Source organism: Megascapheus bottae, chromosome 24 (assembly GCF_031878675.1).
Source record: "Megascapheus bottae isolate mThoBot1 chromosome 24, mThoBot2.hap1, whole genome shotgun sequence".
In the NCBI taxonomy this organism is placed as follows: Eukaryota; Metazoa; Chordata; class Mammalia; order Rodentia; family Geomyidae; genus Megascapheus; species Megascapheus bottae.
The window spans coordinates 12,518,322-12,543,083 of record NC_143532.1 but is presented as its reverse complement, the minus strand read 5'-3'; the positions used below and the strand labels follow the sequence as shown (position 1 = coordinate 12,543,083).

Below are 24,762 nucleotides of genomic sequence, written 5' to 3'. Positions count from 1 at the left end.
GCTTCAGGGGAAAGCGCTGGGGGTGCGGAGCCGCTGGTCATCCCGTCCGAACCTTCCTCGCGGAGACTTCCCGGGCCTGGCCTTCGAGCTCCTCCGCGTGACAGTCCGGGTGTCGTCCGCCCCACCCTCGGCCGGATGTCCACGGCTCTTGCCCTTAAGTAAAGCACCAGGTCCCCAAAAGCATACAAAAAAAGAGTTTATTGGCGCCTCGGGCCGGTGGGACGGATATTGCTGAGAGGAGGAGGAGGAGGAGGGAGGCCGATCCCGCCGGCCTCGGGGCCCTAAAGTGCACGGGTGCGGTGTAGGTGGGGTGTTGCATAGAGAATGGCCGCCGCTCCCCCGCCCAGCTAAGGCAGGGCGCCCTCCCGGCCCCCGGGCGTCCCCGGCTCTCCGCTGCTCAGGCTCACGAAAACGGCCGGCGCGCGCGCCTGCAGCACCAGCCCAGACTCCCGGCCCCGGCTCCCCGGGGCGCCCAGCGCGGCGCTGCCCAGGCGCGTCTGAGCCACGGGGATCTCGTCCATGGACTCGGCGGACGCCGAGTGGTAGGCGCCTGCAGGGCCAGCGCAGCGCACCGAGCTGGCACTGGAGGAATCCGTGGACGAGCTGGCGCGCCGGCCGGGGCCCTCGGATCCTGTGCAGTGGGGCGAAACATGAGTCTAGGAGTCGTTGCTTGGAAGCCTGCCTTGCTCTCCCACAGAGCTCCCCCAGCAGCACCCAGTTAGGGAAGAAGGCTCATCCTGCTCACCTCGCAGCCTCGCGAGCTGCGACTCCCGGTCCAAGATCCTGGATGTGTGCCTCTTCCTTTTTTTCTACAGGGACAAAGAGGGGAGTGTGAGGGCCACCTCTGAGGAGCAGCAAAGGCATGCAGTAGGGCAGGCACTGCAACTCTTCTTCCACTTGTAAGGGCCAAGCCCAGTGCTCTTACCTGGGGTCGGACCTGGGGAGGCAGGGCTAGAATGTCTGGGGAGGAGGGTTGTGGAAGCTCCACTTGGTCTTGAGTGGCAAGAAACTGTGTAGGACTGGTTAAAAAAAAGGGGGGATTTGGTGATGCTGTTCTCCAAATCCATCCCCATTGGATCTTCCTTTTAAGCAGAGGCCAAAGCCATGCTGAACTGGACCCACAGCCAGGCCTTGACCTTGGCCTACTTCCTTTTATCCACCTCCCATGGCCTTGTCATGCTAGAAGATACTCAAGTGGCACTCACTTGGCATTTACTGCAGCTGGCCTAGCCTGTCCTGGAGGCTCTGGACGCACATGGCTGAAAGTCCTCACGTAGAACTCCATCTCCTGGAAAAGTGAGGGTCGTGGAGACTAGAAAGCCAGCTGTGGATTCAGGGCCTCCTGCTCTCTGAGCCCACCCTAACAGAAATGTGTAAGCCCTCCCTGACTGCTGTGGACTTGGAGGCCCAGTGGGTCTAGAATTGTCTTCCTGGTTCATCTTAGTGTTGGGAAAACTCTGCAACAAGAGGCTTCAAATACCCATGCCCAAGCCAGCACTAGTGACTCATACCTATAATCCTAGCAACTTTGAAGGTTGAGATCTGAGGATCGTGGTTCAGCCAGCCGAGGCAGGGAAGTCTGTCAGAGGGCCAGGGCTGTGGCCTAGTGATAGAATGCTTGCCTAATATGCATGAAGCCCTGGGTTTGATTCCTCAGCATCACATATACAGTAAAAGCCAGAAATGGTACTGTGGCTCAAGGAGTAGCCCACAAAAAAAAGTAGCAAAAAAAGCTCAAGGACAGTGCCCAGACCCTCAGTTCAAGCCCCAGAAATGACAAAAAAAGAAGAATGTGAGTTTTTGGTTTATTTTGTTTTGTTTTTTGTCAGTCATAGAGCTTGAACTCTGGGCCTGGGCTCTTTAGCTCAAGGCTACCACCCTACCCCTTGAGCCACAGTACCACTTCCTGTTTCTTTGTTTTTTGGGGTTTTTTTTTTTTTTGGTTGGGATAATATATAGAGGGGTTACAGTTACATTCAACAGGTAGTGGGTATATTACTTCTCACACATTGATACCCCTTCTCATATTTTTGTCCCCGTTTCCCCTCCCCTTCCCCCTCCCAATCATCTTGTTTTCCCCTTCCCTTTTCTATTTCAAATAAACATATATACAATATACCAGGTAATAAAGTCAGATACAGTAACAATTTGAGATTATAAGGGCAAAAGAGAAGAGAAATAACATAGTACATTAAGAACAACAATCACACAAGATACACTTCTGATTTTTGAATGTGATACTCATCTCCAATCGCCAAAAAGCTAGAAGTGGATCTGTGGCTCAAAAAGTAAGAGCATTAGCCTTGCACACAAAAGCTTGGGGTCAGGGCCTAGACCTTGATTTAATTCCCAGGACCAGTACAAAAATTAATAAAACTAAATTAAAAAAAAACCCAAGTCTCATTTCAATTAGTCAAATTCTAGTACTTGATGAAACTAATGCCCCATAGCTCCAACATGTGCAAGCTAGAGCTGCTCAGCTAACAGCGCTGGGTGGAAAAGGTGCTCACATGGGCCCCTCTGCTCTGGGCCCCTCCCAGGCCTCCAGCTCTGAACTGATTTTTTCCCTGGCCTGTTGACCAGACAGCTGTTCACAGGCCTGAGTATGAGCACAGCTAACCAGCAAAGCTGAATTCAGGGCCTCATCCTCACAGATTACCAGCCACAATCACTATGGCTGGCTGCTGGCAGCCACCGCCCCGCTAGGGAAGGGAAGGCTGGAGGTGAGGGAACAATCAGTGCTATCGCCCCCTTCTGGCACCATTAACTGGGCCTCACCGTGAAAATGAGAGAGGCTGACACCAGCTCCTAAAGCACACGGCCTTGTGGCCAGGAGGTCACGGGAGAAGGGAGTCATGCACCGTGGCACCTGTGGCATGCCCCAACTAAACCAGAGAGGTCTGCAGGTGAGGAAGCACAGGCCAGGAAAAGCAAGCTTGGGGAGGGTGTGGTGCTGGGGTAAGGGGCGGGGCCAAGGCTTGGAACTGAAGGGAGCATGGACAGCTGTCGCCTGCTAGGCAGCCGTTTCCATGGAGATTGAGGCGTCCTGACTAATGCAGAGAAGACACTGTAACAGCAGAGCTGTCTCTAAAACAAGCCTATGTTTGGGGGCAACGGCCCCAGAGGGGGCCCCTCCTGCATTCCTGATGGATGGGGGTGGGGAAGCTGGCTGCTGGGGCCCTGGCATATTGGAGGAATAGAGACAGAGCCAGGTTTGTTGATGAATGGCTGCACTGGTGCGATGGCTGAGGTCCCAGGCAAGCAAACCTCCTGCCAAGCTGCCCATCTAAGCACATGAGCCGAGGGTCAGGGTCAAAGGTCGGTCCCAGAGACTGGATTATAGATGATAATCTTCCCCATCTTCTGCCTTCCCGGTGTGGACCTGGCATCTTCCAGGGCCCAGCAGAGGTAGACAAAGCCTAACCAGGGGTCTCTGGGCTCCAGGATGGGATAGGAACCAGGCCAAAGGCTGCTGGAGAAGTCTGAAAATGTCACAAGGAGGTCCCCCACTCAGACCTCCCACCTCTCATCACAACTGGGGCTTGGGGTGCTCCCTTGGGGCCTCCAGATGTTTGATCATCCTGAATGGTGCCTCAGCACCCTGGCTCCTTCTGAAAAGGGCCATGCTTAGGGCTCCTGCTGGGCAGGCCTCCTTCAAGGCATTTGTGAATGGACATAACAGACACTAAAGGTCCACATGTGGCTTCAAAGCTAAGCCAGGCAAAGGCCTAGGCCATGGCGTCTGGATACCCCAGGGCCAGCTTCGCTTCTTCACTTCAATGGGTCCGCTTCCCAAAATGTCTGCTACCACTGTGCCAACACAGGTGAGTGCCCAGCACTGGGGCATGTCTACGGTAGAGTGGCAGGAGGGCCACATGGGCCTTTGTTTCAGGGGCACTGGTTTAGCACTGCCCCACTCGAGCCCGGGCAGGATCTAGTCTCGGTGATGAAAACGGGAAGTAAGCCCATTTCAACCACCCACTAGCCAGTGTTTGTGTTCAGTTGCCATGAGGATTCAAGATTCAGGGCCCAGCCTTCTCAGCAAAGCCTGCCTGGGCCCCCTGCCTTCCCAGTCCCTAGGGGCACTGAGAACTGGACCACCTCCATCCCCAGCTGCTGACCTCCGGAAGTCAAGGGGCGTGAGAACAGGGATAGGCTGGTCAGCAGCAGGGCTGGCCAGGCCACGGCTTACCATCCAGCATACATTGGACAGTTCCTGCTTCGGGGTTAACTATTCCTAGACCCAGCCTCTGTTTACCCTTTCCAGGCCTCAGTGTGCTCATCTGCAGCATGGGTTAGTAACTGTCTCCTGGGCTGTCTAAAGCTAAAATAGAGTAATGTGCACAAGAGGACAAAGTCACAGATGAAGAGAACAGATGGCTCCAGTCTGGCCAACTCAGGTTGTTGGCCCATCTCTTTCTCTTCTACAGCCTCCAGCTTGACTACTTCAGGACCCCATGCGTCACTCCTCCAGCCCATGTCTGGGTAGTCATGGATGTGGTGGTGCTTCCTCAGCACAGGCTTAACCTTGCCAAAGCAGCTTTTCCTCTCTAGCCACTGTTCCAGGCTTCTTCCCTTGCCTACTCCCATTATTGCCTCTCAATGCACAGCCCATCCACATACACCCGAAGCACACAGGCTTGTCCCCCTCCCCTGCCCCCAGCCCCATCAACGCTGTGCGCCACTGCTGTACCTGAATAGGCCGCATCTTGGGTGGACACGACTTGAGCTCCTTTTGGGCCTCCTTTGCCTCCTGTGGCGGGCGATGTCGCACGATGTACTCATAGGTGGTGAGCTTGTGCCACACTGGTAGGAAAGGAATAAAAGGGCTCAGCAGTGGAAAGGGGACCCTGGAGCTCACAAGGAAAAGGAGGTGCACACAGCGCTGAGATCAAACATCTGTTCACGTATAAACTAAGCTGTGGAGTGAGGACAGGCCACCACAAAGGGCACTGTTTCAGGGCTATAAGCCCAATGGGGTGCCTTTCTGCAGTCTAGGGACTCCTATCCCCTGCAGGGCAGGTGTTGAGAGCACTTACTGAGATAAATGTGGAAGCAGAGCAGGTGACCCAGCAGGGCTGTGGAGAGCAGGCCCAGAAGGATGAGGAGGGCAGCCAGAGCCAGGATGGCAGGAGCCTGCGTCTCCACAGGGGCAGCAGGCAAGAACACAAACCACACATCAGTGTGATTCTTCAGGACTACAAGGCACAAGGAGATGGCGCTCAGCCAGGGCTGGGCCTGGCGACCAGGGACATGGCAGGGGAGGCGACCAGGGACATGGCAGGGGAGTCGGCCGGAACCCAGACTCACCTTCAAAGTGCTGGTTGGTGCGCAGCCTCATGGGATTGACAAAGAACTCCACGAAGACGTAAGTGGCCACCAGCACCAGGAGCAGGACACCCAATAAGGCAGATGCCACGCTGTGTAGAAAAAGCCTAGCCGGCCATGGGCAGCTGTCAGCACCAAGGAGCTCATTTTGTAAGGGCCATCAGCTCCGAGGGGGGGGGGAGCACAGGCCTATATCCCCCAGCCCCAAGTCCTCAGGATGACCGGCCACTGGCAGACTCCCCATCTTCCTCTGGGCCAGCTGGTGGAAGAGCCTAAACCCACCCTCAGCGGTCCCAGCCCACACCCTCTGAGCAGCACACACGGTGTGCAGCCCAGGAGTCAGGCTGGCACAGCACCCGCACCTCACGCCCCTGGAAGCGGGCCGACTAAGGCCGGGCTCACCGGTAGTTCCTTTCCCCCACGCAGTTGTTGAGCCATTTGCAGTGGTGATCGAAGCCGCACACGCACTTATTGCAGGCACTGCAGTGCTTGGAGCGAGCACTCCTACGGGGCAGAGGGAACCACGAGGTCGGCTGGCCCATCCTACCTTTTGCGTCTGCCGGGGCAGGTGGGCACCAGGCTTGCAGCCGGGATGCTCCAGCGCCTCCGCTGGAGCGGAGCGCTGACGTGGGGAGCGCGCGCCCCCTGGCGGAACCGTGGGGTAAGGCCCTGGGGAGGCGGCGCTCCCGGGCGGGAAGAGGGGCGGCTGAGGGCGTGCTGGGGTCCTGCTGATGGACTTCACACCAAGTGATGGTCATAAGAAACTGAAAAGGAGCTTCATCTCCAAGCAAGGACCCCTTTGCCAAGCCAGAAGATGCAGGTGTGAGGCCCAGCTTAGAAGAAAGCAAATCTGCCAGGACTATGGCTTCATTGCTCTTCCTGACAATTCTGTTTTAACGTCAGATTCCATGCCATTTCTGACGAATCTTACTGGCATTCTTTCAGAAAACCTCAGCCTGTGTGGCCTAGTCAGACGAGTGCCAAAAGGAGAGGAGTGAGCTACCATCCAGGTGAGCATTAAGAGAGCTCACTGCATGGGGAAGGGTCTCCTTAGGATTTGCATCTAACCTTAGAATTATCCAAAGGCTAGGGGTCCCCAGAAGGCCCAAAAGAGTGTGGAAGAGCAGGGCACTCCCTCCTCTCCAGAACAGGACAAACACGTCAATAGAAGCTAACTGCCAGCGCAACCATTAGAAATAAGTGCCACCCAGTCCTGGAGATAACAGGATGACCTTGTGCCAAGTCCCAATAACTCCATGCTGCGGGCTTCCTCCTTTCTGTGGACAGATCCTTTCAACAGGCTGCCTCAGTCTCCAGATTCCAAGAATGAAGCTGGCCTTGTACCACACAAACAACCCTATGCTTCTTCCCTTACCTGAGGCTGGGAACCCGAAAAACTCCCGAAGAGGAGAGAAGAGCCCTAGCAGAGAGACACTGGGGCCTACCAGGGGAGGACTGGTGGTGCTTCACTTGGCCATTTTGGGGGCTTCAGACTTCTCGTGAGTAACACAGAGCATCTTCCGCCTACCCCAATGAGTTGGGAAGGCCATTGGGGTTGCAACCCCAGCCCAGTCAAAAACTAGGGAAACCCCATTTCAACAAATGAATTAGGTGTAATGACATATGCCTGTGATTTAGAAGAGTGGCTAGAGGTAAGGAGGAGGGTGGTCTGAGACCAGCAGTCTCAGCCCAACCGCAGCAGCCCCAACAAAAATTAAAGACCGGGCTGAGAGTTTGGCCTAGTGGTAGAGTGCTTACCTAGCATGCACAAAGACCTGGGTTCAATTCCTCAGTACCACATACATAGAAAAAAGCCAGAAGTGGTGCTGAGGCTTAAGTGGTAGAGCTCTAGCCTTGAGAAAGTCCAAGGACAGTGCTCAGGCTCTGTGTTCAAGCCCAGGACTGGCAAAAAAAAAAGAAAGAAAGAAAGACCCTAGTTGAAAAATAACTCACACAAGAAAGGTCTGAAGGCCAGCGTGATGGCTCACACCTGTAATCCTAGCTACTCAGGAGGCTGAGAGCTGAGAATGAAGGTTCAAAGCCAACCCAGGCACTAAAGAACCTGGAACTCTTATCTCCAAGTAACCACTAGAAAAAGGGAAGTGGAGCTGAGGCTCAAGGGCAGGGCGGTAGCCTTGAGCTGAAGATCTTAGGGACAGCACCCAGGCCCAGAGTTCAAGCCCCAGGACTCACCAAAAAAGAAAGAGAAAGGACTGAATACATGGTTCAAATTGTAGACTTGAGTTCAAACCCTAGTACTGCCTGCCCCACCCAAAAAAAGTTGTCTAAGTACCAAACACTAGTCATATTCCCACCCATCTTCTCATCTTCTTGACAGTCACTTTGAAGCTCTGATTGTGTAAAACACAGAGTTCTGTGACATCAGGATAACTAAAGCCCTGATGCCTCTACCCTAAAGCCAGCTGTCATATCCCCAGGGACTCTTATGGCTCGCACATACCATGCATTCACACACAGTTACCACACATCCACTCACACATCCACGTCGCACAGGTTGCAGTGCAGATCTTCAATGACATGCGCATGTTGGCTGCGGTTGAAGATGGGCAAGGGCCCAGAATAGCTCTTGTCTCGCACGTTGGCATCTGCTGGATCGATGGACACAGCAGTCAGGTGTACCACAAGGTGGCCCACAAAGATGGCACCCATGCACTGACCCAATAGGTTAAAGACTTCACACTTTGGCTGCTGGGCACCGAGACGTTCTCACCTCTATGCCACTCATATTGTGCAAACATTTTCCCTGTGTCACCTCCTTATCTCCAACCCCCCAAAGAGCCTCATCAGCCCTCTCCAGAAGACCCCTGATCCCAAGATGGAAGAGAAGAGCATGGTAATAGAGCTCGCATGGCAATGCCTGATGCTGCTACCAAGGGGTCTAACCTAGGGTGTTGGCCTCATCACTCTAGGCCTGGTACAGAACCGGGCTGGGCTGATCTGAGGCCAATTCCTTGTTTCTGATTCCAGAAGATGAAGTGAGACTAAAAGACATTGTGGATGTATGGGGACCTAAGGTTAAAATTCTGACCTTGTTAGTCTTGTTTGTGCAGGAAGTCTGCTTCAAGAAAGCCATTCCCCTTTTAGCAGCTGGAGCCAGATGGAGAATCACTTACAGATGACGCTCATCCACTTGCTGCCTCCCCCACCTACAGTCTAGCACTCAGGGCCTGGACACTGAAGTATCTGCAAGGACCTGGCATATGCAGAGCCTAGCAGGGGCAGCAGGACCAAACTCGGTAGCTGAAAGGAAGCACCTGCAAAGCCTAGCAGCTGAGAACTGAGCCAAGCACAGGAGACGAGTATGCTGACAACTTGCTGTAAGTCTGATTGTGTAAAATCCCAACCTAGAGTCCACCCAGGCAGACGTCTATTCTCCCATCCTCTACTTACCTGTGCTTTTTTTTTTTTGCCTCCATTCTCTTGCTAGCACTGCACTATGAGGGCCCTACCCACCATTCATCCATCCTTCAACTGTTCAACTTTTGTTTCCTCTCCCTCCCAGCAGCCAAAATCCTCCACATGTCTTCATGAGCCAGGCTAAGCCTTAATGTGCTGTATAATTCCTGAAAGAGGAAAAACTGTGCCCGTCACTGACCTCTCTTTCCCTATGACCACTGCTACCTGTCAAGCCTTCACCTCTTGCCTGGCTGTCTTTGAGAGCCTCTGACTCTGCCCTTCCCATCTACATTCCCTTGAGGCTACCCTTCATGTAGTTGAGAAGTGAGGCCTCAAAAGCTCATACAAAGAAAACCTAAAGTCTTCCCTTCTTTTTTTTTTTTTACTAGTCCTGGGCTTGAGCTCAGGGTCTGAGCACTGTCCTTGGACTTTCTCAAGGATAGAGCTCTACCACTTGAGCCTCAGCACCACTTCTGGCTTTTTTCTATGTATGTGGTGCCGAGGAATCAAACCCAGGTCTTCATGCATGCTAGGCAAGCACTTTAACCACTAGGCCAAACTCCTGGCCCAGGTCTTCCCTTCTTAAAACGCCTTCAGTGGCTCTGGATGTTTCTCTTCATAAAGTTCATGCCACAGCTCAGGGCCAAAACTCTATTGTTTCCCCCTCTAGCCCCTTCCTATATCTTGATACCATCAGCTACTGCATCTCACTATTCCAGCCTCTCACAAACACAATGTAGGCAAACTTTTAGCTTCCTGTCTGCTTCTACCCTTCTCCCACTCACCTACTAGGTTCGTTCTTTCAAATATTTGCTGAGGTCAGGCACTGAGGGATATGGAAAGACTTGATCCCCAGTCTTGATGAGTCCACAATCTCATGGAAAATGCAGATGTCAACCAAATGGCAGGTTAATTACAAAGACTGTGGGTACAGGTGTTTATAACTGAGTGGCCTCATCTAGTCTTAAGGGCTCCAGAAGGCTCACTGAGACAATATTATCTTGGCTGAGACTTGGAGAGAAACAGAGAACAGGCCTTGGAGGTAATGTAGAGGAAAGGGGCCAGGCTGGGTACGGTGGCTCCTGGAACATGCAATCAATCATGAGTGCCAATCAGAGTGTAATTGCCTTGTCTCTGCTCATGGCTGCCATGCAAAAATAAAGGTCTGGTGACTCACAGGTGCTGGTGGCTCACACCTGTAATCCTAGTTACTCAGGAGGCTGAGATCTGAAAATCATGGTTTATAGCCAGCCTGGATGGGAAATGTGTGAGACTTTCCAATTAGCTACCCCAAAGAGCCAGAAGTGGAACTGCAGCTCAAGTAGTAGGATGCTAGCCTTGAGAGAAATGCTCAGGGACAGCACCCAAGCCCTGAATTCAAGTCACAGGACACACACACACACACACACACACACACAGAATGAAGGCTAAATGTTGCCAAGTTGCACCTTTTCAAATGGGATTTGAAATCTGTGCTTTTATGTGTGATCTCTGAATGTTAAAGAAAGAAATAGGTATTTTTCAAAATACACCTAAAGGAAGAGATCTGTGTTGTGTGTTAACTATTCCTCAACTTATGCAAAATTTGAACATCATAAACTGCAAGGTCTTGACCTCTGACTCATCTGAGTATTGGGGTCTAGGAGGAGAAGCGAAGAGCTTCCAGGTATGGACTTGTATTATTGAAACAAAGAACAAGGGAAATGGTATAAAAGGAAGCTCAGGAGACAGACAACAGTCCAGAGGCAGGCAGCTTCAATCCTGAAAGCAGGAAGGAGCCACGACAGGGTTTTGAGCTGGTAAAACACAATCATATTCCAGGGATTTTTTTAAAGGGTAGTCTAGCTGCAGGAATGCTGAAGGCCAAGAGTAAGACTGCACACTAACTAAATGGCAGCGCTGTCAGAGAGACAGAATGCAGTAGGAAGGAAAGGAGGTAAAATCAATAGGGCCTGATGACTGGATGTCAGTAGAGGAGGAAAGGAGTCCTCTTGCCAACAGTACATAAAGACCGGGGAGCTGTGAACAGTAAGCTTGTGCTGGACAGGTGCAAATGGGCTCCTTCTGCTCCTGCAGTCTGCTATGTGAGTCCCAACCCTGCACTTAACATAGGTGTGACTGCCATGTTCAACCTGCCTGCTTTACCTCTATCTAGCTGGCCACTGAAAACACAAAGTTCATCTTGCATCTCTAAAGCATTAGCGTTTTAGGTATATATCATTACCCTACCACATTATTCAGGAGCCCTGAGAGTCTGCAGAAAGGAGGAGGCTGTGATAGAGCCACAGAGCCTGAGTCAGGGTTCCAAACCTGGTGGCTCTGAGAGTGACAGACAATTAATTGGGGGGAAAAAATAAATCCAATAAACCAGCCCACTTAGTCAGGCTGCCTAAGCAGCCCTTGCGGCCTCACTGGGTACCAGCTGTTCCCATCCTTAGGAACTAACTCATTGCCTTCTCCCAAGTCCTCCTCCTCTCCTGTGCCCCCACTCACCACGGCCATGCCTTCCAGGGTCATACACTTCCTAGTATGCTCTTCCTCCCGTTCTCCCTGGAGAAAGCAAGCAGAATCCTTGCAGATACACAAAGGAGGCCGGGAGGGCTGGAAAAGCTGCTCAGCCATGCAGAATCCTGAAGGAGCTGAGCTAGGACCAAGGTGATTCGACATCCCAGGCTCTCAAGCTCACCCCTGTACTCCAAGACACTAAAAGAACTCTCTGCCTTTGTTTGTAGTCATGTCCCCTGCTCCAAAGAGTTATGACGAGGGATGGAGCAGTCACAGGAGCTTCTAGGGTACCTCTATGCTACTTTTTGGTTACATCTCCCCTTATCTTAAAAGAGTTTAATTTGTGTGTGTGTGTTCACGCATGCGCGTGTGGGCGCGCGCATGTGCACACATGCTTGCATGCACATGCCAGTCATGGAGCTTGACTCAAAGCCTGGGCACTGTCCCTGAGCTTTTCCTTTAAGTCACAGTTCTACTTCCAGTTTTCTGGTGGTAAGAGTCTCACAGACTTTCATGCCCGGGCTGGCTTCAAATCTTGATTCTCAGATCTCAGTCTCCTAAGGATTACAGACATGAGTCACCAGTGCCTGGATATGATTTAATTTTTTTTATTTTTTATTTATTTATTTTTTTGCCAGTCCTGGGCTTGGGCTCAGGGCCTGAGCACTGTCCCTGGATTTTCTCAAGGGTAGGGCTTTATCACTTGAGCCACAGCACCACTTCTGGCTTTTTTCTCTGTACGTGGTACTGAGGAATCGAACCCGGGTCTTCGTGCATGCTAGGCAAGCACTCTACCACTGGGCCAAACTCCCGGCCCCTGATTTAATTTTTTTTTAAATCAGTGAGTTTACTACAAATATTCTGGATATAGCATAATAATCTGTAACTAAAACCACATTTTATGTATACTAGGAAAGAAACTCACTATGTGGAAGAATTCTACCATGACCAATTATTTTACAAATGAAATAATCACTCCCTAATTTGTCAATTCTTTAGCGTAAGACACAGCTTAAAGGCATTTTAAGACTTCTCTGGGTGTCTGTGAGGACACGTCTGCTGATAAGATCCCTTGAACATACAGTTTTAAATGCCACACAGTACTTCAGGGCTGATTAGTTACCCTGCCCAATGAGGGGTCAGGTGGGGCTAGAGGCCAGACAGAGAAGAATCCCGCTCACACTTTTCTGTCCTACCCTGTGCTTCCTGAGGCTGGGAGCCCCGCCTCAGGCCTCTGCTTTCTGGCCTTCCACTGGTCCTCCTCTTTCATGTACCAATCCCACAATTTCTCAAGGATACAGCATAGCCAGCAGGAACCCAGTGGTGAGGCAGGAGAGGAACAAGGACCCCAAAGCCAATCACAGCAAAGAAGATATACAGCAGCCAGGCCACAATCTGGAGCGGATGAGGGGGCCAGCTCCACCCATTCCGGCGGGACCGCTGGCCATGCAGCTCTGGGGAGGGTCCACTGGCCTGCGCAGGCGCTGTCCACACACTCTTCTCAGGGGCTGTCTTGTTGGAGGGCTTGTTGCAGATGTTCATCTCCAGAGAGAGAATAAGTAGAGAGCATTAGTCCAAAGAGGCCCAGATGGGAGCCCAGGATCCCATGTCTGCAGCCAGGACACAAAGCACCTCCCAAATCTTTGGGACAATCTAGGGTCCTATTCCAAAATATATGGGCAGTAGGAAAAGAGTGGGAATGGGGTGCTGTCCCAAAGCCCCAAAGCGAGCTTGTCCCAGCCTGCCCAGAATAAAGGAGGAGGGTCCAGGGTTATTCAGGTCACAGCGTGGCTGCCTCTTACTCAAAGTGCTGTCTCCACAGCCATCAGAATGAAACTCAATAAGACATGTTCTCATCTGGTAACAATATCAGGCTGGGCCGGAGGGATGAGAACACATGCTGATTCTGTTAAGATTAGTCACCTCCGTCCTGAGATCCAAATGCAAGTGTCAGAGAGGGCCCCTGATCCTCTGCTAAGGGAACTGGATGGGAGGGGAGGAGCTCAGAAGTGGGATCTGGCCTCAGCCACGTTCAGCAGTCACATAATCCCTTTAGAGGAGCCAGGAACCTCTACTCCAGGCTTCAGAAGGGCTGCCTGAGGCTTCTTGGCTGGGAACAAGTTAGTGCACAAAAGAAGGGAGGAGGAGTCCCCTTTGCTTTCTTCCAGCAGCAGAAATGACCACCGCGTTTCTCTATGCAGACCCAGGCCTGGTATACAGATTTACCTAGAAAAGTGGCCTAATGTCCTTTTGAGTCCCTTGAGGAAGATCGGGAAAAGACTAGGCCTTGGCCCGAGCCAAACCACCAGATGGTAGCGAACACCTCCTCTCCCCAACCCCCTCACCCCCGAACTCCCACCTTCTCGGCCCAATAGCTGTCTCGGTGGCTGAAGATACCCTAGGAGCAGGAAGGGATGGGCTTGTCTTTAAGGAAGAAGAGTCCCACCCACCAGTATCTCCTGAGCCCAAGATAGGACTACAGTCCAAGCAGTAACACCACACCTGGGAGGCAGGACAGCTCTGAACTCTTCTAGGAAGGCCTGAAGCTGGAGATAAAACTATGGCAGCTGGACTTTTCTTTCAGGAGCCCCTACCTACAGGCCAGCAATCTAAACAAAAAAAGCATGGTAGGCTCCACCTTGGCACATTTGCCTGGAATCCTTTCTTACTCACAGCCTGGCTCTTCAGAACCCATCTGACAACTTTCTCTGATGTCCGAGTGGCGAGCCTGTCACTCCATCTTTATTGGGACTATTACTTTGTTGTATGCATCCTGTTGTCATCCCCAGGGACCCCTCTTTTATCCCACAGTCCTCAGAGGCAGTAAATATGCTGTGATTCACCTTTGGCCCCATAGGTCTTCCCCTAGGCTGCTGGAATTGTATCTTCTATGTAGTAGATGCTCAGTGAATGTTTGCTGACTTGAAAACATCTGAAATAAAGGGAAATGTGGGCAAGTTAAATGGCACGGAAACCTGCCCTCTCTTCGGCCATCTGGCTCACTGTGCCCCCTCTCTTTCCATTCATCCTACTGCAGCAATCCCCATTTCACAGAGCCATCATGTAGCCATCACAAGTCATCCAGCACATCATCCACTTGCACTCCCTCTGCTAACTGTCACACAAGCCACTGGATACTTCCTCCTATCTGTTCTGTCCTTCCGCCTTCCTGAGGCTCATCTGGTCATGCTTGGCAGTGTTTGAAGTCACCTGTGAGTGTTCTCATCTCAAAGCTAAATGGAGTGTTCTTTGTTTTCTCCAGGGATTAATTGAATCTTCTAGTCACTTTGTGCTCCAATAAAAAGCCACACATGAGGGAAAAGGAGGTCCACCCTTGAAGGAAACATATCTAGGTTCTGCATGTCCTAACTGAGAGGCTGGGTGTCCTCTTTTGAAGTTGGTGGTGAGATGTCTCCTGTCAACCAGTGACATTGTGGATAAATCTCTAATATATATGAAAATATTCACTAAATGGCAGGTATTTACCCTCAAACAACTTTATGGTTTGTCTTCCTGTTTCTAGGCTATGGCTATAGTGCATAGTCTGCGAGGTTTATGTCCCAAGTGAAGCAGTTGGTTGAAGTTGCTTTCTCTTTCTCTTTTTTAAAATTAAAAAAAATGTTTGCTGGACCCTGATAGCTCATGCCTATACTCACAACTACTCAAGAGGCTGAGATCTGAAGATTATGGTTTGAAGTTAGCTTGGACAGGAAAACTTGTGAGAGTCATCTCTACTTAACCAGCAAAAGCTAGAAATAGAAGCATGATTTAAGTGGTAAAGCACCAACTTTGAGTGAAAAGCCAAAAGAGTGAACGAGGTCCTCAGCCCCAGTTCCAGGACACATATACAAACAATAGTAACAATAATAAATTTTGCATGAACAGCACAATAGACAACATTAAAAACACATTAGCAAGCCAGGTGCGGTGGCTCATGCCTGTAATCCTAGCTAATCAGGAGGCTGAGATCTGAGGATCAAGGTTCAAAGCTAGCCTGGGCACAAAAGGACCTGAGACTCTTATCTCTAACCACTAGAAAATGGGAAGTGGGGCCATGGCTCAAATGGAAAAGCAGTAGCTTTGAGCTGAAGAGGTCAGGGTCAACACCCAGGCCCAGAGTTCAATTCCTACAGCTGACAAAAAAAAATACACATAAATGAAAATGGGAAAATTATCAATACCTGATTTCTGTCCCCTTACTCCTCCTCTTCCTCTTCCACTTCCTCCTCCTCCTCCTCTTCTTCTTCTTTTGGTTGGTGGGGAGGGCTTGAACTCTGGGCCTGGGCTCAAGGCTATCACTCTACCATTTTGAGCCACAGTGCCATTTCTGGTTTTCTGATGGACAATTGAAGAGTCTCAGACTTTCATGCCCAGGCTGGCTTTGAACTATGATCCTCAGATCTCAGCCTCCTGAGTAGCTAGGATTGTAGGCATGAGTCACTAGCACCCAGCCTTTCCCTTTTTCTATTCACAGTCATATATGTATGTGCTTTTGAACCCATGGGAGAAAAGTATCTACCATTCAAACTACTGGTAACAGGAAAAAGGAAAAGGAAAACTGAGAATGAATTTTCCCATCATAGTGGATTTGTAAGCATTTTCTGCACTTACACAGCATGTTAGTGGATATCTTTTGGCATAATTGTTACACATTGGCATGAAGAGCACATTGTTGGTATCTTCAAAAAAGGCCAACTGGATTTTAGCTCTAGTTGCCTCCTGCAAGCCGAGTAGCTATACTCAGGAGGCTACATCTGCTACATCAGCAGACGTGTTTTGAAGTCCTGAGTCGTTTCTGGCACTAGACACTGGAAAGAGAGTTTGCAAGTCAGAAGTTTAGTAGACTTTGATTAGTGCCACAGTAGTAGGCCTGCACAAATGAGATTTAGCCACCCTCCAGTAGAGGGTGCACTCTGGTGGGTTTTGTGGCCACTTGTTTCCTGAATCATTCACCGCTGATGGATTTTGATTGGCAGGCAGTCTGCTTTGTAAAAGCCATGGTACCAAACCTCAGACCTCCTTACTTTACCCCCTTTTCCTCTGCCTGGAGTTCTGTGAGCTGATGGCAGTGCTGGCCTTAAAAAGCCACCTAGTGGCCCTCGAGAGGCCCTGAAGCCACCACAGGGCTGTAAAAACAATTCTGAAGTTGCTTTCCTAAGGAAGTAGACCCGAAGAACTCATTGTTATAAAAAGTAGGCCACTGAGGGGCCAGGAGTTTGGCCTAGTGGTAGAGTGTTTGCCTAGCATACACTAAGACCCGGGTTTGATTCCTCAGTACCACATACATAGAAAAAAGCTGGAAATGGTGCTGAGGCTCAAGTGGTAGAGCTCTAGCCTTGAGAAAGTCCAAGGACAGTGCTCAGGCTCTGAGCTCAAGCCCAGGACTGGCAAAAAAAAAAAAAAAAAAGTAGGCCACTTCAGTTGTCACTTCCAATCTAAGGCGTCAAAAGGAATCAAAGGCTGGCAAGTCTTTCTTTGGAAGGTCCCCAGAGCAGCAAGCAAATCTTGCTTTTCAATTTGTGGAAACAGTGGTGGGTCATCAGGTTGAGCCCTCTGGATACCACTGGGCTGGATAGTTGCACTCCGGGACAAATCTCTGTGGACTACACATGAGCTCTCCAGGAATTCCATCACTGGACAAATACCTTGAAGGAAGCCTAGGGTTCTGGGTGTCAGCCTGCCTTCACATTGGTCATCCCCACACCTGAGCCCCTCTATACCCTGAGGGAGAAACAGAAGCACCGCTGCCTGTAACCACAGGTGCCCCCTATGCTACTGTACCCTAGACTCCTGAGGCAGGCCAAGGGCTGGCTGCAAACAGTTCTGGCTCTGACTCCAAATCAGAATACTATCGAGCCAGAGAGTTCAGCTAGAAGTTGCCTACTCCCAAACCCTGCCATAGCCAACTTTTAACTGACGACATTTTCTCTCATGGGACTAATGGCCACAAATTTCTTTGGCCCAAAAGATTTTGGTTAAAAGGACTGGGAGGTCGGAGAGAATCCAAGATGGGGCCAGGGCCTATGATGGGGCCAAGCACTGTGTCACCAGCCCTGTGTCCCTCCCATCTCAGCACTTCTCAGAGACCAGAATGGGAATGTGTGGCTCTGCTCCCAGTCACCTGGTCAGGTGGTATGCTCAGATCCTGATGAGGCAGCACTTACCAAGGCCCGGCCCTTTGTGTACACTGAGGCCATAAACACAGATGAGATCAGGCACTTACTCTCAGCAGCTGCCTTTCTACGGACCCTGAGAGACAGACATCAGAACAGTGGGTGTGGGAGCATTTTGATAGTTTTTGCAACAGGCCTGTGAGAGGGCCGAGCAGAGACCAGTGAGATCAGAGCCCTGAGATGCTTCAGGACTGAATTCTATGAGTCCTAGAGGTGGGGGAGATTAGGGCACTGCTGAGGAAGTTACCAGGAGTCAAAGGAAGTTTAAAGCAGGATATGAGGCATAGAGAAGGATGTTTTCAAAATCAATGGGTCCTGGAGTTTGCCTGGTGGTAGAGTGCTTGCCTAACACGCATGAAGACCCGGGTTTGATTCCTTGGTACCACATTCATAGAAAAGCCAGAAGTGGTTTGGTGGTTCAAGTGGCAGAGCGCTAGTGTTGAGGAAAAAGCCCAACAATAGTGCTCAGGCCCTGAGTTCAAGTCCCAGGACTGGCCAAAAAAAAAAATCTTACTAGATGGGGCTGGAGGAATGGCTCTAGTGGCAGAGTACCAGCCAAGCCAAGGCCCTAAGTTCAAGCCCAGTACAAACCAGGCCTCCTCCCTCCCACCCCGAAAAAGGAAGGAAGAAAAGATGAGGGAAAAAAAAGAAATTAAAAAAAGAATAAATGCTTTCTAGACATGGTGGGGGAGGGGAGGTATGAACCAGAAGAGCTTGGGGATGCAGAGAGGTGACACAACAGGAAACTTGCTGAAGAAGACAGCAGCCCAGTGCTTTGAGAGAACGTGGTCAGAGGGAGGTCAAGCCTTTAAGCTAAGATCCCTACTGCACTCCTGGTGCCCGCAGCTGTATGTGGCTGTTATGTGGGCCTGATAAAAACATTCTTCATGTCTCTTCTGCTTCCAAAGGATAAACCACAGTTGCGCTTGCAAAGACAGAGGAGAGCCAAAAGCAAGGGAGCCCTGTAGAGTTTAAAGCCACAAAGGGCTCCTGCCTTGGAAAATCAAGGACCTGCCTGGCTTCTGAGGAAGGAAAGCCAGAACGGTTAGGCAGGCTCCTCCCTTGTCCCCACGAGGTGCAGGCCACTGCCAGGAGACAGTAATCTATTCTGTTTAAAATTTATTTGTTTAATTCCTTAAATAGCATTTTCAAAATAAGGTTAAGCTACTGGATTTATATGCTTAAGTTAAATGAGATATGATATTTCAAGCTATCATTATAAATTATTACATAGAACAGGCATGGTGGCTCATGCCTGTAATCCCAGCTACTCAGGAGGCTGAGATTTGAGGATCAAGATTCAAAGCCAGCTCGGGCACAAAAGGACCTGAGACTCTTACCTCCAATTAACCTCTAGAAAATGGGAACTGGGGCTTGGCTCAAGGGTAGGGTGGTAATCTTGAGATGAAGAGCCCAGGCCCAGGGGTAAGGTGGTAGCCTTGAGCTGAAGAGCACGGGGACAGCGCCCAGGGCCAGAGTTCAAACCCCATGACCCCCCCCACACACACACAAAATAATAATAAATAAGTAAATAAATAGTTATGTGATTGATCTACTTCCTGCTACCTCTGCTCCAATAAAAATATTGAGTAGCCAAGTACAATATCACACATCAGAAAGCTGTGACAAGGAGATCACTTGATCCTGAGAGTCAATGCCAACCTGGGAAACACAGAAACACACACACACACACACACACACACACACACACACACACACACACACACAAATTAGGAATGTTGTTCTGAAATTTATACCTAGCACCGTCAAAGGTACAGAGTTCCAGGCTTGAAAGGCTGATGAGCAGCGCTGGACTCCTGAAAGACGTCTAAGAACTCCAGAATCAACGCAACTATAAAAGAGAGTTGCTGGGGGAAGCTAAAAAACTGGAAGGGGTAAGAGGGGCTTGAGGAGCCCCCCGATGGGGAAAAGCAGATTGGGCACCAGGGAATCTGGGAACAGAACCATTTTTTGCCTCTGAGACTTAGTAGTCCAAGAGCTGTAGCTGACATAGAGATTCGCCTTTACTCCGTATTCCTTTGTACTATTTGAATTTTTCAAGTTCTAAACATTTAGCTCAGTAGAAGCCCCAACTTTAATTCCCACACTATATACACACATACACACAATTAATAAACACAAATTATAAATAATTGAGGAGTGTCACTTCTTGCTCTCCTGGCCTCACTGGGCTGTCTGTACACCAAATGCACTTCCAGGCCAAACAAACCAGGAATTCCTGCCTCACAACCATGTAACTAAGAGTGTGTGGTCCTAGTTTAAGTGCTTCCTTATTCTTGAAAGCAATTTTGAGTTGCTTTTAGGAAGAACCACAGAACTTTCTAGATGTTAGGGGTCTTACCCAAGTTAGGACCGTACCCCAGGCACTATAACCAACCCTGTTCTAGTTCTTGGCCAAGCGGCCAGCTCAATGACCCCCAAATTCAGAAGGAAGGTATTTTGTCCCACCCAAACATCTTTTCTTTCTCCAGGAAAATTTATACTTCCTATGAAAGACTGTGTCTCTGGATTGTGTGCACCTATGGGTGTTTTTCTTTTTTTGTTGTTTGTTTCCTTTTTCAGTATTAGATATTATACCCAGGGCCTCACCTTGAGCCTAGTAACCAAACATTCTACCTAGTGAGCTAAGTTCCCAGCTCTCAAGAAAAAAAAAAAAAAAAAATGCCAGTATCAGAGTTTGAATTCAAGCCTCCCTCAATGGCTTGAACTCCCACTTGCTTGGCTGGCTTGCTCAGCTGGAACTCTATACTACTTGAGCCACGCATCAACTTCTGACTTTCCGTTGGTTAAATGAAGTCTTCTGAATTCGTCTGCCAGGAAAGTTTAGAACTGAGAGTCTTAGACCTCAGCCCCTTAAGGAGCTGAGATTATAGGTATTAGTGAGTCACTGGAGCTGGCCTGGACTCAAACTCTTTATGCTCCTATACTTCCTCCTTTCCCCATGTAGCTAGGATTATAAACTTATTTTAGCTTGCCAGCCTTTTTTTGGGGGGGGGAGTGGTCATGGGACGTGAACTCTTGGCCTAGGTACTGTCCCCGAGTTCTTTAGCTCAAGGCTAGTGCTCTACTCCTTGAGCTGCAGCACCACTTCAGGAGGGTAATTGGAAACGAGAGTCTAACAAAATTCCATGCCTGGGCTGACTTTGAACTGTGATCCTCAGCCTCCTGGGCAGCTAGTGCCTGCCTTTCTTTAGGTATTTCTAAAGAAGATTTTGAATTCTAGCCCCCACTCCCAAAGTTGTGGGGGGGGAAACCCCTGCTTTTGGAAATGGTCTTCACTGAGACTTTTTTTTGGTGCTGGCCCTGGGGCTTGAACTCGGGGCCTGAGCACTGTCCCTGAGCTTCTTTTGCTCAAGGCTAGTGACTACCACGTGACCCATACCTTCACTTGCAGCTGTTTTGGGTAGTTAATTGTAAATAAGAGTCCCATAGGCCATCCTGCCAGGCTGGCTTCAAATCACAGTCCTCAGATCTCAGCTTCTTGAGTAGGCATGAGCCACTGGTGCCCAGATTTACTGTTTTGTTGTTGTGTGCGTGTATACCAGCCCAGTATCAGGGCTTGAACTTGGGGCCTGGGCACTGTCCTGAGCTTCTTTGCTCAAAGCTAGTGCTCCACGACTTGAGCCACACCTCCATTTTCAGCTTTTTTTTTTTCTGCATAGTTGGCAATATGGGCCTCACATTTTCTTGCCCAAGCAGGCTTTGAACCTCGATCTTCAGATCTCAGCCCCCTGAGTAGGATAACAGGCATAAGCTACTAGTGTTCAGCTATAGCTTCAATTTTACTCACATAAAGGGAGTTGGAGAGAAAATGCTTTATGGTATAATGTCTTATAATGCAAAAAAATCATTTATAAGAGACTTTTAGGGGCAAGTACTTTATTAAAATTCCCTATAGATCCCGGGAGAATATCATTTAAAAATGGATTGCTTGACTAAAGAATACACAGCACATAATTCCCATAAAATAAACTGGAACTTCAAGTTGTTCTCAAGGATCTCTCCAGTCATCGGTCTCAGATGTGGCTGGGCTCTTAAACTTTCTCTCTCATAAACAATATGCTGAAGGCAGTTGCTATGGCAAGAAAAAACTTGAAACCTCAGTCATTGACATGGTGTGCAAATATTTCTGTGCCATTTTCCTATAGCAACCACTACAAACTGTGTGGCAACCAAGTAAAGAGGACAAAGGAGGGAACAACAGGAGGTAGAAACAAAGAGTGAAGGAGGCAAGGGTTGTTGATTTTAACATGGAAATCAACTAGAGATTATAAGAGCCAGCCAGCCTTGGGGAACACCCACCCAGAAAAGTCATTAAGAACAAAGTTGTAACAGAACAAAGTAAGAAAAACAAAACAAAACAAAAAGGGGAGAAAAACCTACGCTAATTAAACACCACTATTGCTTTTATTGCATCTTTTAGTCATTACCTGTTTACAGACCTTTCTCCCACAGTAACCACAAGTTCCACAAAAGCAGGGACCACCACTCAGCATATATGTCTGAATCCAGCTCTCCTTCAGTGAAGGAACTGAAGTTTATCCTTTAGCATCATCTCTACCACCATTACCCTAAACCAAACCTCCATCGTTGCTCTCCTACAGTGTTTTGATAATAACAGCCACCACTGGCATTCAGAGGGTACTTATTCAAGGGCAGGCACTGCTTTAAATGTTTCTAGGGATTCGCTTAATTCATCCTTCAAAACACTTCATCATTTCAAACTGTTCTTGTAGGTCCATCTAGTCTTGGGTCTCCAATGTAGATAGTCCATTGCTTTGACACTCATAAATATCCTCCTTGCGCAGATCAGAGTATCAAGTCTCAGGCAAAGCATGTCCTGAGTCAACCAGCAGTTAACTTCTTCACAAAAGCCAGGGTGAGATGAACTTTTAAAAATTTGAAACTTGGGGCCTGGAGTTTGGCCTAGTGGTTAAAGTGCTTGCCTAGCATGCACGAAGACCTGGATTCGATTCCACGGTACCACATACATAGAAAAAAGCCGGAAGTGGTGCTGAGGCTCAAGTGGTAGAGCTCTACCCTTGAGAAAGTCCAAGGACAGTGCTCAGGCCCTGAGCTCAAGCCCAGGACTGGCAAAAAAAAAAAAAAAAAAAAAAAAATTTGAAACTTAGCTGGGCTCTGGTGACTTGTGCCTGTAGTCCTAGCTTATCAGGAAGCTGATATCTGAGGACCGAGGTTCAAAGGGCAGAAAAGTCCCTGTAAGATTCCTATCTCCAATTAACCACTCAAAAACTGGAAATACCCCTGTGACTCAAGTACTTGAGTAGTACTGGAGTAGCACAAAGAGGCTCAGGGCAGCACCCAGGCTCTGAGTTCAAGTCCCACAACGGATCGAAAAAAAAAATTGCAACGTGTTGGGTGGCCTGTGGTTCACATTTATAATTCTAGCTACTCAGGGAGCCGATCTGAAAGATTAGGGTTCAAAGCCAGTCCAAGAAAAAAAAAAAGTCCATGAGACTCCTCTCATTAACCACCAGAAAGAGGGTGACTTGAACCGTGGCTCACGCGGTGGAGCTCTAGCCTTGAGCAACAAAATGCTCAAGGACAGCGCCTAGGCTCTGAGCTCTGGCCCCAGTACCAGCACAGACAGACAGACACACACACACACTGAAACTTATCAGAACTTTCAGTGGTTTCCTCCATCGGCTAGGATGAAGTTCTTAGTCCCAGCACGGCCTTCCTTCACGCGCCCTCGCCCTTTCCGTCCCATCCTAGTAACGACTGCCTCTAAACATTTTTGTGTCTGCTTTTCCCTCCTTTAGAAACACCCTTCCCCTGCTGGTACTGCTGGCTCGTCTCCAGCCTCCACGTCCTCGATGAGCAGTCACCTTTCCAAGGCAGACCCTCCCGGGCCCCCCTCCATCATTTCCTGGCCAGAGCCCCGAGCCCGGTCGGAAATCACTTATGGCGTGTGTCTGGCGCGCGGCTCCCGGCCCCTCCTCCATCCTCGGAGAGCTGGGGAGACGGACGGCATCTGTTCCGGGTCCTCCGTGGCCCCCGCGCCTGGCACAGGACCTGGCACCCGGCGCCCGCTGCGAACCTCAAGAATTCTAGAAGGGAGCCTCGCGTTCCGCCCGGTCCCCGGAAGCCAAGCCCGCGGGCTGCAGGCCGAGGTTCCGCCCGGAGCCCTGCCGGGCCCAGGCCGGGCTCGGAGGTGACCAGTGCCGCCGCGGCGCCTCACCTGTTCTCGGTGGCGGCCGTGCCAAGTCGGCCCCGCCGAGGTCAGCCGGGGGCTCGGCCCCGCCCAGGCCGTCCGCCCTCCCCGGGGCGGCCGCACTTCACGCTGTCGCGGTAGAGTTGGTCCCCGGGACTGGGAGGCCACAGGCCCTAGAACGGGGACCCATCCCGGACTAAGGTTGGGCCTCCGGGTCCTCCCGCGCCAGCTCGGGCGAGCGGGATGCGCGGCCGGGCCAGGCCGGGGCGGGTTGGGCCTCGTCCGGCGCTGGGCCCGTTCCCCTGGCAACAGCGCGGGCTACGGCGCCCCACAGCGGCCAAACCGCGCTGCGTCTCTGAGCGCGGGGACCACGGCTCGGGGCGGGGCCTGCCGGGGACCCCCGCCCGCACCTTCTCCTGCCCATTCCCATTTTCTGAGGTGTCTCTGAAAAAACACGTTTAAACCTCGCTGCTCCCCCACCCCGGATCTCCTGAGGTCCGGACTTTCCCCAATACAGTTTCTCTCCCCTGAGACCCCCCCAGACCCCCACTTGAAGAAGTTCTGCACTTTTTCTTTTTCTTTTTTTTTTGGACGGATCACATTGCCTAAATCTGTGATGCAGTTCAAACTAATCTCGAACTCGTGATCTTTCTGACTCAACCCCTTGAGTGTTGAGATTACAGACACATACCACCACAGTGGAGATGAGCTCAATTTGCTTGGGGGGCAGGGGGTGTGCTTGAACTCACAGCCTGGGAGCCCTGTCAGACCTTTGCTGCTCAAGGCTAATGCTTTACTACTTGAGTCACAGCTCCATATTGGACGTGTGTGAGTGAGTGTGTGTATGTGTGGCAAAAAAATAAAATAAGCACCCTATAATAGTAAAGGTAAAGTATAAGAAATGAACTTAGATGCCACAAAAATATCTCTTTATTACCCTAAAATCAAGCATAAATCCTTCTGGCAATTCTCATCTTACAGCCCTTGACAAAGTCAGTCTTAATCTTCATTGGGCTTCTACTTTTTCATACATTACTCAAAAAGACTCATGATCTCTTCAAAAACCAAAATCCTTCAGTAAGTATATGTGTGTATTTATAAAACATAAAGAAACTAGCTGGGTGCGGTGGCTCATGCCTATAA

The 24,762-nt window shown here is 50.1% G+C and overlaps 1 protein-coding gene across 2 annotated transcripts; it reads right to left on the bottom strand.

Annotated features, from left to right (window-relative positions):
• Window positions 1–180: 180 nt before the first annotated feature.
• Window positions 181–23,918, bottom strand: Zdhhc1 (zDHHC palmitoyltransferase 1). Of its 2 annotated transcripts, none has more exons than XM_090357446.1 (12): window positions 23,647–23,918; window positions 14,094–14,182; window positions 12,550–12,792; window positions 7,826–8,001; window positions 5,731–5,832; window positions 5,311–5,453; window positions 5,040–5,198; window positions 4,694–4,806; window positions 1,206–1,288; window positions 926–1,019; window positions 746–809; window positions 181–631 (listed from the first exon to the last, which is right to left on the bottom strand). In XM_090357446.1, exons 2-12 carry the CDS (start codon window positions 14,103–14,105, stop codon window positions 348–350), a joined length of 1,473 nt encoding a protein of 490 aa, XP_090213572.1. In that variant the 5' UTR covers window positions 14,106–14,182; window positions 23,647–23,918; the 3' UTR covers window positions 181–347. The 2 variants fall into 2 exon arrangements, with proteins under 2 accessions (XP_090213572.1, XP_090213573.1); XM_090357447.1 differs by having other exon boundaries at window positions 5,311–5,435.
• Window positions 23,919–24,762: the final 844 nt, after the last annotated feature.